The sequence below is a fragment of the Lissotriton vulgaris genome, chromosome 1_1 (assembly GCF_964263255.1).
Source record: "Lissotriton vulgaris chromosome 1_1, aLisVul1.2, whole genome shotgun sequence".
Taxonomy (NCBI): Eukaryota; Metazoa; Chordata; class Amphibia; order Caudata; family Salamandridae; genus Lissotriton; species Lissotriton vulgaris.
The window spans coordinates 1630093605-1630107244 of NC_141685.1; the positions used below are offsets into that span (position 1 = coordinate 1630093605).

General features: G+C 46.0%; 1 protein-coding gene across 1 annotated transcript in view; it reads left to right on the top strand.

Annotated features, from left to right (window-relative positions):
• Positions 1 to 13640, top strand: part of DENND6B (DENN domain containing 6B) — a 324585-nt gene that overhangs the window by 48464 nt on the left and 262481 nt on the right. Inside the window, exon 4 of the mRNA XM_086918846.1 lies at positions 12716 to 12828. Within this exon, the coding sequence (XP_086774972.1) occupies positions 12716 to 12828 (113 nt within the window). The remainder of the gene's footprint in view (positions 1 to 12715; positions 12829 to 13640) is intronic.

Here is a 13640-nt window from a genome sequence, read left to right on the forward strand (position 1 = left end):
CCAAGTCAGGCAGTGGCAAGCATATTTCACAATAGGCATTGAGCTATTGCAGGCGTTTGAGAGCATGGGCCATACGTCATGGATCGGACTTGAATGAGAACATCTAAAAAGAAATCCATGAAGGAAGGTTTTGGAACATCTGTTCTTTGATAGCTTCCAGGCATTCTGAAAGTAATTGATGGCGTGTGGCAAATATGTAAGAGTATGTCAAGAAATGTTCCTGTAAGTGGCATTTGTGTGCTTGGTACTTCATGTGATTGATTTATTTGTTTGGAATTATTCAACGTCTCTCCAACAGCTGAGCCACACATTTTGGATTATTTAATTTGAAGAGTTGGAGCAATCTTGTATGCGCTTCTTTGGAGCTATAAATCTCAGTTTAAGATGTTTTATCTTGGCTTTATTACTGCCATAAATATTAACTTTTTTATATTTGCTATCAGTTAACTCTTAAATAGCTGAGAGTTTAGAAGTTTGGTAGTTGCTTCTACACTGCTGTTTCCATTTTGGGAAACTCTTTACGATCTTTAATCATCTATCCTGCCTCACTTCTTTTAACAAGCATTTACAATGCAATGGTCTCGGCATCATTAAAGGTAGAGCTATTGGCATTGCTCATGACATTTCTTTTTTTTTCTTTAAATCATAAATAAATGGCATTGTCATTTACATTGCCAATACACAGCACTCTGCACCTGCACTCACAGCTCTGCACTCAACAGCACACACCACTCTGCACCTGCACTCACAGCTCTGCACTCAACAGCACTCACCGCTCTGCACCTGCACTCACCGCTCTGCACCTGCACTCACCGCTCTGCACCTGCGCTCACAGCTCTGCACTCAACAGCACACACCACTCTGCACCTGCGCTCACAACTCTGCACTCAACAGCACACACCACTCTGCACCTGCGCTCACAGCTCTGCACTCAACAGCACACACCACTCTGCACCTGCGCTCACAACTCTGCACTCAACAGCACACACCACTCTGCACCTGCGCTCACAGCTCTGCACTCAACAGCACACACCACTCTGCACCTGCGCTCACAACTCTGCACTCAACAGCACACACCACTCTGCACCTGCGCTCACAGCTCTGCACTCAACAGCACACACCACTCTGCACGTGCGCTCACAGCTCTGCACTCAACAGCACACACCACTCTGCACCTGCGCTCACAGCTCTGCACTCAACAGCACACACCACTCTGCACCTGCGCTCACAGCTCTGCACTCAACAGCACACACCACTCTGCACCTGCGCTCACAGCTCTGCACTCAACAGCACACACCACGCTGCACACACCACTCTGCACACACTCACAGCTCTGCACTCAACAGCACACACCACTCTGCACCTGCACTCACAGCTCTGCACTCAACAGCACACACCACTCTGCACCTGCGCTCACAGCTCTGCACTCAACATCACACACCACTCTGCACCTGCGCTCACAGGTCTGCACTCAACAGCACACACCACGCTGCACACACCACTCTGCACACACTCACAGCTCTGCACTCAACAGCACACACCACTCTGCACCTGCACTCACAGCTCTGCACACACCACTCTGCACCTGCACTCACAGCTCTGCACTCAACAGCACACACCATTTTGCACCTGCACTCACAGCTCTGCACACACCACTCTGCACCTGCACTCACAGCTCTGCACACACCACTCTGCACACACCACTCTGCACACACCACTCTGCACACACCACTCTGCACACACCACTCTGCACACACCACTCTGCACACACCACTCTGCACACACTCACAGCTCTGCACACACTCACAGCTCTGCACCTGCGCGCACTCACAGCTCTGCACCCTGCACTCACAGCTCTGCACCCTGCACTCCCTACTCTGAATTAACGCCTCGACCGACCGACGAATGGGTTTGCTATAATTTTTATAAATTTTTAAAATCTTTTCTAAAACTATATTGATTATGCTTATATTTTGTAAACTGTTTTTAAATTTGTGGTCCTCAGTTGAGTACCAAAGCAAATAAAAAAACTTTGACTTTGACTTTGCGCGGAATGGCGCGTAATTACAGGACGTGGCGTAATGGCATCGTTTTGGAAACTCCATGTAACAAGCATACCACGAAATTCCCCAAATGACTGGTATTAGGAGCGCGTAATTTCAATTTAGCACAAGCCTAACATTTCACTTCTGTATTATTTGTTTTCCTCCTGGAAAGTATAGCGGCCAGATAGGTAACCCGCTTTCCCTTCCATGATCCACAGAACACGGGCCTGAGCCTGTTTCTCACGTGTACCAGTTGAGAGTATCCGTGCTTAATTTGTGCCGGCGGTTGCAGGTGGATGCACGGGAACACTTTTTGGGTGTCTCTTATTTTTCCTCATCAGACTGTATGTACCCAGAGCAAGAGAGAGAGAAGCAAAACACGGAGGACGAAGGATAGAAAACAGATAGGAGAACTGAGCCAAAAGAAAAATGCAGGAATGAAAGGGAACTTGCAAACGAGACATAAAGATACAGGAATGGGAAGAAAGAGGGCGTGTTAAAGGGGGATCAACCCTCGGCAGTCTAGACAATCGCCAACTCAGCAAGCATTTTGGCATCACTCAGTGAATATGCGGAAAATGTGCCTCCCTGCGCTTGTGTTATATATCCCAATCCCCTTTTCTATGGGCTCCTTTAATGTTACAGCGAGTAAAACGCACGAGGGCTCTGTCTGGAATGCCATCCCTCGCGCATCAGGACACTGCTTTGGCGCTTGTTACTTCCGCCTGTCTGTCACGAGGATGCTTGTTTAGCTGTATGACACAGGTGCAGGTCCTGCTTTTCCTGTTGGGCTGAAGACCGAGACAATGCAAGTATTCAAAGGCAAGGACTTGAGGAGGAGCTCAGACAATAAATAATAGGGCGAGACTCCGTCTCCCGTGACCTGGGCCTAAAATGGCACTTCGGTAGTTATACTTATTATACACGTGAATATTATTTTTCTGGCAGAGTGTGAGAATATGGACTACGCATGTTGATGCTTTAGTGTTGTATCTGCCCGGTGGTACTTAGTTATCAGCTTAAGAAGGATGAGCGGCTGAGTGGCCCTGCCCAAGAATGAAACCGGCAAGCAGGGCCACTGAAATTATGCGGCAGAGGAGCAATACATTATTCGGCAGGTTTGACTAAATTATGCAACAAGAAAAGGAAAAATTATGCAGCATAATTTGATGATGGTATTTACTTAATTATTTTGTAATTTTGACACATGGTAATGCTGTTTGGCCAAATATTTTACCTCACGAGCACCAGTTTGACAACCAAATACAGAAATAAGCAACGAAAAGATTACTAGTTAACATTTGAGGAGGGCTTTCCATTGCACACACGCTTGTCACCACATATTTATTAATTTTGGATCAGTTTTAGCTCAAAACAATTTTTTATTTTGTTAGCTGGTTAAACTGCACCATCCACCTCAGAGGGGCTGACAACATAGCGTTACAAAACTCCCATGGAAACCGTCAGCCAGGACACTATGGAACTCTCTAGACACGTTCCTAGATTCTTATGAACCACCATGAATAAAAGACCTCACCAAGGAATCCTATTACTGCCGCTCCATCTGTATCCGTGGATGCGCCAGCACCAAAGATAACTCAGTAGGTTCCGTGGTGCCTTGCAACAGTGACGGCACTCACAATGAGGTGACCAGGGGCAAGAGACTTCTCGACTGTAGAAAGGCGAGTTCCTGCACAGCACTCCGCAGACGAAGGGGGGCGGGGGGGTGCGACGAGAGACGAAGGAGAGCTGCGGGCAGAGGGAAGGTGGGGGGGGGAAGACGGCACTCACCGGCTGTTCAGAGAGGCGGCGGTTCCTCCCTGCCACGGGCAGGGCTGCTGGGCTTCGGCTGGGGACGTGCTTCTTCTCCAAGATAAGAGCGGCAGGACGGCTTTGCAGAGTGCGCTCCGCGGCTCCCTGTGGTGCCCCCAATGCCTGTCTGCCCACAAAAAACGAGACGGGCCGATGTGTACACACAGAGACTGCCAGGTGGAGGAGGCTGCGACTTCTTGGGGCGGCTGTTGTCGAGAAATGGCCTAAAGAAAAGCGCCGCCATTTTCCGATTCGGGGGCGTGTTTTTTGCGCCCTGAGTGACAGACGACGTCACAGGGCTAAATAATGCAAAAAATCACGCCCCCGAATCCGAAAAAGACGGAGCTTATTTGGAGGGACGGCTCTCTCCTCCAATGGCTGGCCTCCTTTTAGGAAGCCAGCCAATTGAGGTGAGACGGCCGAGGGAGGCGGGTTCCAGATCCCTACTAAGTATCATACGATCTCCTCCCGGAAATGCTGGCAAGCCAGCATTTCCGGTCCTCGACCGAAAAAGGGGTATTCAGCTTTTCAGTCTTTGCCATGTTTTAGTGATGCGATTCAGCACATCAGTCTGCCGCAATTAAAGAAGAGACTATTTTGGGCCTGTGTAGTCTTGGGCAGTTCTTCAGTGCAGTAATCTACACATAGTATGAGCTGCACACAGACATATTGACAGCTATAGAGACATAAAAAAGGAACAAACTGTCCATTAAAAAAGTAGGCCCCACTCATGGTTTACATAATATTGTAAATAATTTGTCTTGAGTATTTTATTCACGTTTTGTTGATAGGTTTTGTTCACAAAGTAATCAAAAAGTAGTTGTACATTTAATCATTTATATAAAAAGGTATTACAATAGTATGAGTAATACCCTCATCTGTATGCCAATTTGTTTACAAAAAAAGTAAACTTCTTAATGTTGTCCTCTGATTCAAGCATAAGAAATTATTTTTATTAAAGAAATATAAACCTGGATGGACCGAACTTAATAAGAGCCCGCTGGGTCCAGTGCATAAAGAAAATAGCACTGAATAGCCAAGCTAATGCGAGTACCTCTGATTGTGCAAAATTGAAGAGATGCAGTCACTGCGGTCCATCAGCAGCCTGTGCAGTTTATCTTGCTTAGGCCCCTTCTCAGCTCCTTACATGACGGAAGAAGTTTGGCCAATTTTGTGCATGATTCGTCCCAGGAAGGCCAGTTCTGCAAGAGAAAGTGCTGGTGTGCCTCTTGTACCCCTGCTGTTTAGTAGGACTGACAGGAATCGTTATCCTGCAGCATATTACAAAAAACAATGGTCCTGAGCTAACATAGAATTTGTAAATAATGATTAATATAGACTACAATGAGTACTATATATATTTTCCATTGCCCAGCCGGACAAGGAATTTTATTTTAGTCCATGTTTGAGTCCAAATGAAAAAATTAGAGGCACAGACAAATACAATAGGGCACAATCCTGTACCCAACACAAGGAAGGCAGTGAGGGAGAAACATTGAGTAGTGCAAAAACATAAACCGTATATCGTCAGGCAATAACTTTGGAGCCACGGAGGCTTGCACTCAGATTGTAATAAAGCAAGCTATACCAAAACAGTGTCCACACTAATATCACTCAATGGTCAATTTGTGGCGCTGTTTTAAAACAGTCGACGTTTCGATCCCTAGCTCCTAGATAAGGGGGATTATCATCAGGACTTAATAATGACAATTGCCTGGTGTTGGCGCCCGAATTCAAGCGAGGGGTTGCATAGGTCCGCAGTGTAGTGATCTACACGAGGCGGCGTTGTTGCATCTTTTCTTCAAACAATTCGGTATCTGGAAGACGTTCCAATGTACGTTCAATTTCCGATAATTATTGGGTCTGCTTCATCGCGCTTGTGGGGGGTTTCAAGCGGTCGGAGTTCTATGGAGTCTCCCGGGGGTACGAAGGATATGCTTCTCTGGTCCTCAGCACGATGGTTCAGACTAATCTCCCTGCTCTCCTTCCCAGCCAAGGTCATCGAGAAGGCCATCCATGGCCAACTCTGAGTTCATCGAAGCCAACCACACCCTGAACTCCTCCCAGTCGGGCTTCCAAAGCAACCCCTGCACTGAGACTGCCCTCCTCTCCAACACCGCTGACTTCCGCTCCCTCCTCAACCGGGGAGAATTGGCATCCCTCATCCTCCTTGACCTCTTGGCTGCCTTCGATGCCGTCTCTCACCGCAGCCTAATCACGAGACTCCACAACGCCTGCATCCACGACAAAGCCCTGGACTGGTTTCCGTTCCTTCCTCACCAGTAGAACCCAGCGAGTCAGACTTCCTCTGTTCCTCTAAGAACCCACAGAGAGCAGCTGATGAGTGCCTTCAGGGTTCCTGCCTGAGCCCCATGCTTTTCAACATCTACATGGCCCTGCTTGCAGCCATGGTCGGGAGCCACTGACTCAACATAGTTTCCTATGCCGATGACACCCAACTGATTCTCTCCCTCACCAACAAGCGCACCACTGCCAGAAACAACTTTCACAATGGGATGAAGCCCATCGCCACCTGTATGAGAGACAGCTGCCTCAAGCTCAACTCTGGCAAGTCAGAAGACCACCTACCGGGGTCCAACACCTCCGCTTGGGATGACTCCTGGTGGACGGCGGAGCTAGGAACCCTCCCCGCCTCCCACACGCACTGACAATTCACACAACCTCTGCATCATACTTGTCTCTTCGCTCACTGTGCACCACCAGATCAACACAGTCACTTCATCATGCTTCCACATTCTTAGCCTGCTTCTGAAAACTTTCAAATGGATCCCCATGAGGCCAGGAAGACTGTCACCCATGCATTTAGCAGCAGACTCGACTACAGCAACGCACTCTATGCAGGCACCACCCAGAAACTCTTCAGAAAACTTCAGAACGTCGCAGCCAGACTGGTCCTCAACCTCCCCCACTATATTTCTGAACACCTAGAAGAACGCCACTGGGTCCCAGTCCCGTTCAAGCTCCTCACACACGCCTACAAAGCCCTCGTTGACGCTGGACCAGCACACCTGATCCACCACCTCTCATTCCATTTACCCACCAGACACTTCTGCTCTGCCAACTGACCCTCGCCACTGTCCCTTGGATCCGCAAGACCATGACTGAAGGAAGATCCTTCTCCTACCTTGATACAAATCCTGGAATGCCATGCCTCTTCACCTCCTGCTCTTGCGGTCTCTGACACAATTCAGGAAGGATCTCAAGACTTGGCTGTTTGAATGAACCACAGTGCCCAGTCGGACCTGCAACCCCCTGCCCCACCAGTGACTTGAGACCCTAACGGGCGAGTAGCCACGCTTAACAAGCACAGATTGATTGATTGATTAAAGGAGTAGTGCTATATAAAACTGTTACATAATACCCAAATAATTATAAGCGTGCAAGGAACAAAAATAATGTAGACAATTCTCCTGCTATATTGTTCATACTCAATGACTGCCAAAGCAGAAATTCTTTGTTTATTCCATTGCAGTGGCAGGCGGGCACCACATGCCCAAGCTGTACAGTGTACTGTAGTACCTCAATGCAGCACTTGTTGTTTTGTCTGCTTGTGCAAAGTTTCTCAAAACCTTAATTCTGTGTTTCTATCATGACGATCCTGCATTGCCAAACAACAAAAAAAGAGAGAGGTCTGAACTGGTCAAGCCCACGGCTACCAGAAATGTGGAGCAAAAAGATAAGCGAGATAGTATTGATCACAGTCACTCTAGTTGAGTGGGATCACAGTCACTCTATTTGAGTAGGAAAGCCCTCACACACCGACCTAGTCAGTGTCATGCTTCATCATCGGGCCCCACCGAAGAGACCGAGTGTCTCTTCGGTGTGCTGCGACGCCAGAAAGACTGCGGAGCTGGTTGTGTGGGGAGAATGTGTTGTGAAGATTCTCAAATTAAAAGTGACTAACAGGGTATCAAAAAAACCTTTAATAAGTGATCCCTAAGACACGTGTAAGTGGTATATGTGTCTGAATTTAATAGCCAAGGTTATTAGGATCTAGTTTAAATTCAGCTAAATACCACAAATTTATTAAAATCAGTCAACATGTTTCTGCCTTCAATGTGGTATATATTCACCATGGCATTCTTCAGGACTATAACCCCGGCGGTATGGACACTCTAATAGTCCACCCTGACCTGGGGGCGTGAAAGTGAAAAGGAAAAGTGAAAAAAGTGCTTAAAAATGGGAGAGCAATTTGCTCAATCCAAAAAACCCCAAAATTAGGGGTGTATCAGCACCTGTAGGAAAAGATATACAAACAAACACATAAAGACATACATACAATTAGTATATGCCAGCGTAGACTTATCGTAGTGCTCCTAAGATGGTGGCAAACCTATGTGTGCACACAATAACAGATAACTTATGCACCATCCAAGTAGCCCTTTGGGAATATTAGTATTTGCTAGGAGGTGAAGTGCTAGAGGTGGTTTAAAAACTACTATTGTAGTGAAGGAGATAAAAACGCGATGTGAACTCTCCATGAGAAGGGATCAATTTGACCAAATGGTCAGTGACCCCCACAAGATGGTGAAATATGGAGAACATCTCACTTTAAAAATGGGCGCTACTTGCACCATGGGTCTCGGGAGGGGGGTTGGAGCGCGATTGGCACATCCTAAGAAAAAGTACAGAGTCGAAATGTCAGCATAACCCATACAACACACAGGCACTTAGCTTTGTTAGTCGTAGTAATCGTTCCGCTGTGGATGTAGACTCACGCCCTCAGCGCTCACAGCCCGCTTTTAAACCTGTTGCAACCCTCTAGACCGGACCCCGACGATGGGAAGCGGGGCCGGTGAATGCGTATAAGAGCGCTTTGTTTACGCGCTCGATTCCGGGTTTGGGCGTGCCTCGCTGTTTTCGCGATGGGCGTGTCTCGGTGAAAGCGAGGCTTGGGACGCACACGCCCACTAAGGCGGATGCGCGTTACTAATCGGACCGAGGCTTGAATTAAGGAGCCTATCCCTACGCTAAGCCTCAGGGGGGTGTGTACACGCTGATAGTTGTTATGACGACCAAGGGCAAACATTTTCTCTTGGAAAAGGGAGCGAGGGATTAGCTATTTCGGTCGGCAAGATTTACTTTGCAATCAGGAACTCGGAACTGCTATAAACCAGTGGGTTAATAAATAGGGAAGGACAGTGTGAAAGAGCACATATTGGCAAAAAAAGGATTGTGATTTTGTACACATAGATTGAACTGTGGACTGAGATGTTAAAGCACACAGAGTTTTTTATGAAAAATAAATCGAATATTGCATGTTTTTAAACAGATCAGTTCTGTGTAGTATTTGACAGCCATCTGGAGTTAAAGAGTTCATGTTAGGACTGTGTTCCAGGGGATATCGTCGTTGAGCCCATTGACATTTGTCCCCAGACGGTATACCCAACGCTGTTCCTTTTCGAACAGTCTATTTTGTATATTCCTTGCACCATCAATTGCTTCAATGACAGTCCACGTCATGTCATTAGTGGTATGATTCTTTTCTAGGAAATGGCGGCTCAGCTTAGTGGTTACTTTCTTGCACCTTATGTTACTCCGGTGTTCGCAGATCCTTTGTTTCACTTTTCTAGTGGTCATGCCAACGTACCGAAGGTTACAGGAACATGTGATCAGATAGACCACATTGCATGAGTTGCAATTAGTATGAACACGTTGCGTCCACACTTTCCCTTCTTCCAATGTCAAGGTTTTTGTAGGTTGTGTTAAATGACAAACACTACAATCCGAGCAGGGATAATGCCCGGTGATTTTAGGGAGTCCCCACGATGTTGTTACTGATGGTGTGATATTCAGTGGATTCTCTTTTGGGCGTGTGTGGACCAGCGTATCTTTTAGACTGCGTCCCTTTTTAAAGGAAAAAAGGGGTTTTTCCCAATCCTTTTTAAAGGTTCTTACAATACTCCAGTGTTTATTTATACTCTTTTTCATGGTGTTGGAGAGGCTGCTGTATGTCGTGACACAGGTGAGTGGAATCTGATCTGAATTATTAGTTCTTTCTTCAAGGAGAGCTTCCCTTGGCTGATTTTTAGCTCTTTTAAATCCCTTGTTTAGTGTGGAGTTAGGATAGCCTCTATTTCTCAATTTTTCGGTCAGATCAGCTGATTGACTTTTAAAGTCTGTAGTTGTGCTGCAATTCCTCCGCAGCATGAGATATTGCCCGTAAGGTAGATTTTCTTTTAACGGGCGCGGGTGAAAGCTGTTAAATTGCAGTAGATTGTTTTTTGCAGTAGGTTTATTGTAGGTTTTTGTAGCCAGTGTCGTTCCGCTGATTGAAATAACCACATCTAAGAATACGATTTCTTTTCTGCTTGTGGTGTTGGTAAATCTTAGGTTAGGGTCTAAGGTATTGATCCATGAGAGGAAATCTTTCAAGTCATTATCACTACCATTCCAAATGAGTAGGATGTCGTCAATGTAGCGTTTCCACATAAGCATTGACGAAAAAAAAGGTAGCAGTTGGTGGTAGGATATGTTTAGCCTCAAAATCTGCCACATACAGCCCCGCCACGCTCGGCGCGAAGGTGCTGCCCATGGATGTCCCAGAGCATTGTAGGTACAGTTTGTTTTTAAATGAGAAAAAGTTTTCTTTTAGTGCTATAGTGGCACAATCGATGATGAATTTTTTTGGGGTCTGGAATTCCCAGTCGGTTGAGTCTAGGGCCTTTTTAAGGACCTCGATTGTGTCATCCTGCGGAATGCTAGTATAGAGGCTTTCCACGTCTAGTGTTACAAGGGTAATAGAGTTTTCAGGAAAGTTTATTTCTGTCAGAAGTCGTAACAGGCTCTTGGTGTCCTTCAGGTAAGTCGGTGTAGACTGGACTAATGGTTTTAAAAAATAATCACAAAATTGTGATAGCGGTTCCAGAAGTGACCCTATGCCAGAGACGATTGGGCGTCCAGGTGGAGGGAGTTTGTTTTTATGCATTTTCGGCAGAGTGTAGAAGTAGGGTATTATACTACTTGTATTATTCAAAAATGCAGCTTCATTCTTGGAAATCTGGTCTTGGTCCTCTGCTTGTTTTACCATAGAGCTAATTCTTTTAGCAAGATCTGGGGTTGGATCCAATGCCAGTGGCGTGTAATTTCTAACGTCACTGAGTAGATTTTTGCAGGTGGTCTCATACGCAGTTGTGTCTTGGATGACGATCCCTCCGCCCTTGTCCGCGGGTTTTATGGTTATGGAGGTGTCGTTTTTTAATTGTTGCAATGCCTCAAATTCAGCAGTACTGAAATTCCCGAATGTTTTCGGGTTCTGGCAATGTTCTAGGTCCTTAAATACCGCTTGCTCAAAGGCAGTTATGGCTGCCGGTATTGTGTGTGAGGGTGGGATGAAGGTGGAATTAGGTCTTAAACCTGTGTCACCTTTCCTGATTGATTCTAGTGGGTCTATTTTTCCATCAAAAAAAGCTTTCAGTTTCAATTTGCGAAAGAACCCTGCTAATTCGCAGTGCATTTTGAATTTATCGGGTTTGGCTGTGGGGACAAAACCCAGCCCCTTCTCCAAAACTTTGATCTCCACAGGAGTAAGTACTCTAGTGGATAGGTTTGTCACTAGACTTAGACTCCGCTCGGACCCGGCTGCTGGTTGCTCCGGGTGTGGTTCGCTACTGAGTCTTCTTCCTGCCAGGTTACTCTGGTGTTCCCTCTCCTCTTGCCTCGGCCTCTCCGGCCGCTCTCTAAAAAAGGCTGTCTATACTGTTGTTGGTAGTTGGCCGGGGGCATGAAGCCTGGGTTCCAGCCCATAAAAGGAAAAGGTGGCTGTTGGAAAGCATATGGGTGGGCACCCATCCCCATTTGTGGGGGGTACCAATGTTGGTGATTGCCTTGATTTCCATGTCCACTTCTATTCGTTCTATTACCACGATTACCCCTTCTTTTAGTTTGTTTGAAGGAGTTGTTACTAGAACCGCTGCTATTCGATGAGTCATCATCTGAGTAGTCTGGGTTGTTGGCATTACGTGCTGGTGGAGTGAATGAGGCCGCAGAGTAGGGATATACTTTCTCAAACTCAAATTTCTTTTGGTCTTTTTGAAGTTTTGTCACCTTTGATTGCATTAGGTTGTCTTTGTATTCACTCATCTCCTTGTTAAGTTCGTCTAGTCGTTTTTTATAGCCGGTGATAGTGGCTTTGAAGTGAGTCTCCGTTTCCCTGATTTCTATCATGATGGATTCCGAGAGTCTTAAGGCTGTTTTGATTATCAGGACCATCCAATCGCGTGTGCAGTGCCATGCGATTGCGGCCCAGTCTTTCCGGAAGGCAGCATCATTCAGAAAGATGCGTGGGGCATTAGTCACCAAAAGTCCTTTCGGTGCTGTGTTGGTTGTTAAATAGCCCTTCATGATTGTACCATGAAGGACGGTACGATCCTGCATTGCCACACATCTTGTACACACTGAGATTCTTGCGTCTTCCACACGAGTCTCATGTGACATTTACCTTGCAGCCACTCAGTGTGTCAAGGCAATGACCTTTGGTCTCAGCAAGGTATTCTAGCATGAGCGCATCTCCTAGACCATGAACGCCATTGCCAAAGTTTCCATGCCATTTCTGGGAATGTTCTCTTTAGGGTCAGCATAATGCTCTCTCTATAGCCCCTCACACTACAGGACAGTGTTAAATTCTTGGTTTGTGTGTTGTGTTTTATATTTATTCAAGGGACAGTGGTTTGTTCTCTGTATGCTCTTTATGTGCTTCTAGAGAATCTGTGGGCAGTAGTGAATGATTGGTCTCCACTGTATTCCAAAGCGTTCATGAGGATTGGCAAAAGTATTTTGTCTTGAGCATTGCTTGTGGAGGATGTTGGTAAATGATTGTTCTGTTCTCTTCATTTCAGGATGTCTGGGGGACTCCCAGTTCAACTTCCGGCTTCGTCAGACTGTGGGACACAAGCTCCCTTGGCTTGGGGAAGACCGAGAGTACAACAGGGATGCGCCTTTAACACTTCAGGTAACTAGGCTATTACACAGAACTCTGTCAGAGATGGGAAACAGCCACCATTTCAACTGTTATGGCCAACAACCTTGCCTTTAGCACTCCATTCCCTTCCAAAGAGCGTCCTTCAATGTCCATTTATAACCTCGTTCTAACCCTCACATTAATGCCATGTACGGAATGCACATTCAGCAACTAAAAATATACCCCATATTGCTGACCTTCTTGATCTGTATTGACTTGACCTGCTGTTTCTAACAAAAGCCTGGTTCACCAAGTATAGTGCTTATTTCTTTTTTGAGGAAATTCCTCTTAATTTTAAAATCCTTAGACAGGAAAGGTTAAACCGAGTTGAAGGTGGTGTAGCAACTATCGTTTATGACTCATTGAAAATAAAACACTTCTTCAGCAGTTGAATCCCAATTTAGAAAAGCCTTTTTATTAGCATTGCAGCAACACCCGCTACTTTGAGCTTCGTATTGATTTACAACCACCTGACTACATGGAGTCCACTCTCACAGCCCCATGTGAAGAACTGCCAGCCTTAACTATTGTTAACCAAAAGCTGGTGCTCCTTATGGATTAAAACCTATGGTTCGAGTCCTCCTCACAAAAATCTCACAAATTCAGAAGTTACTAAATCTCAAATTAATAAACTAGGAGCCTACTCACATTGCATGCCTTGTGTTGCATGCTATTTTTGGCAAATTTCATTCCAGTGCACAAAACCTCATATCTAATCTGGTCTCACCTCTTAGCAATTGCATTTCAGATACAATTCTAAAAAATCAATTGGTAGTTGTAAACCCTCAGATATGTCCAGCAGG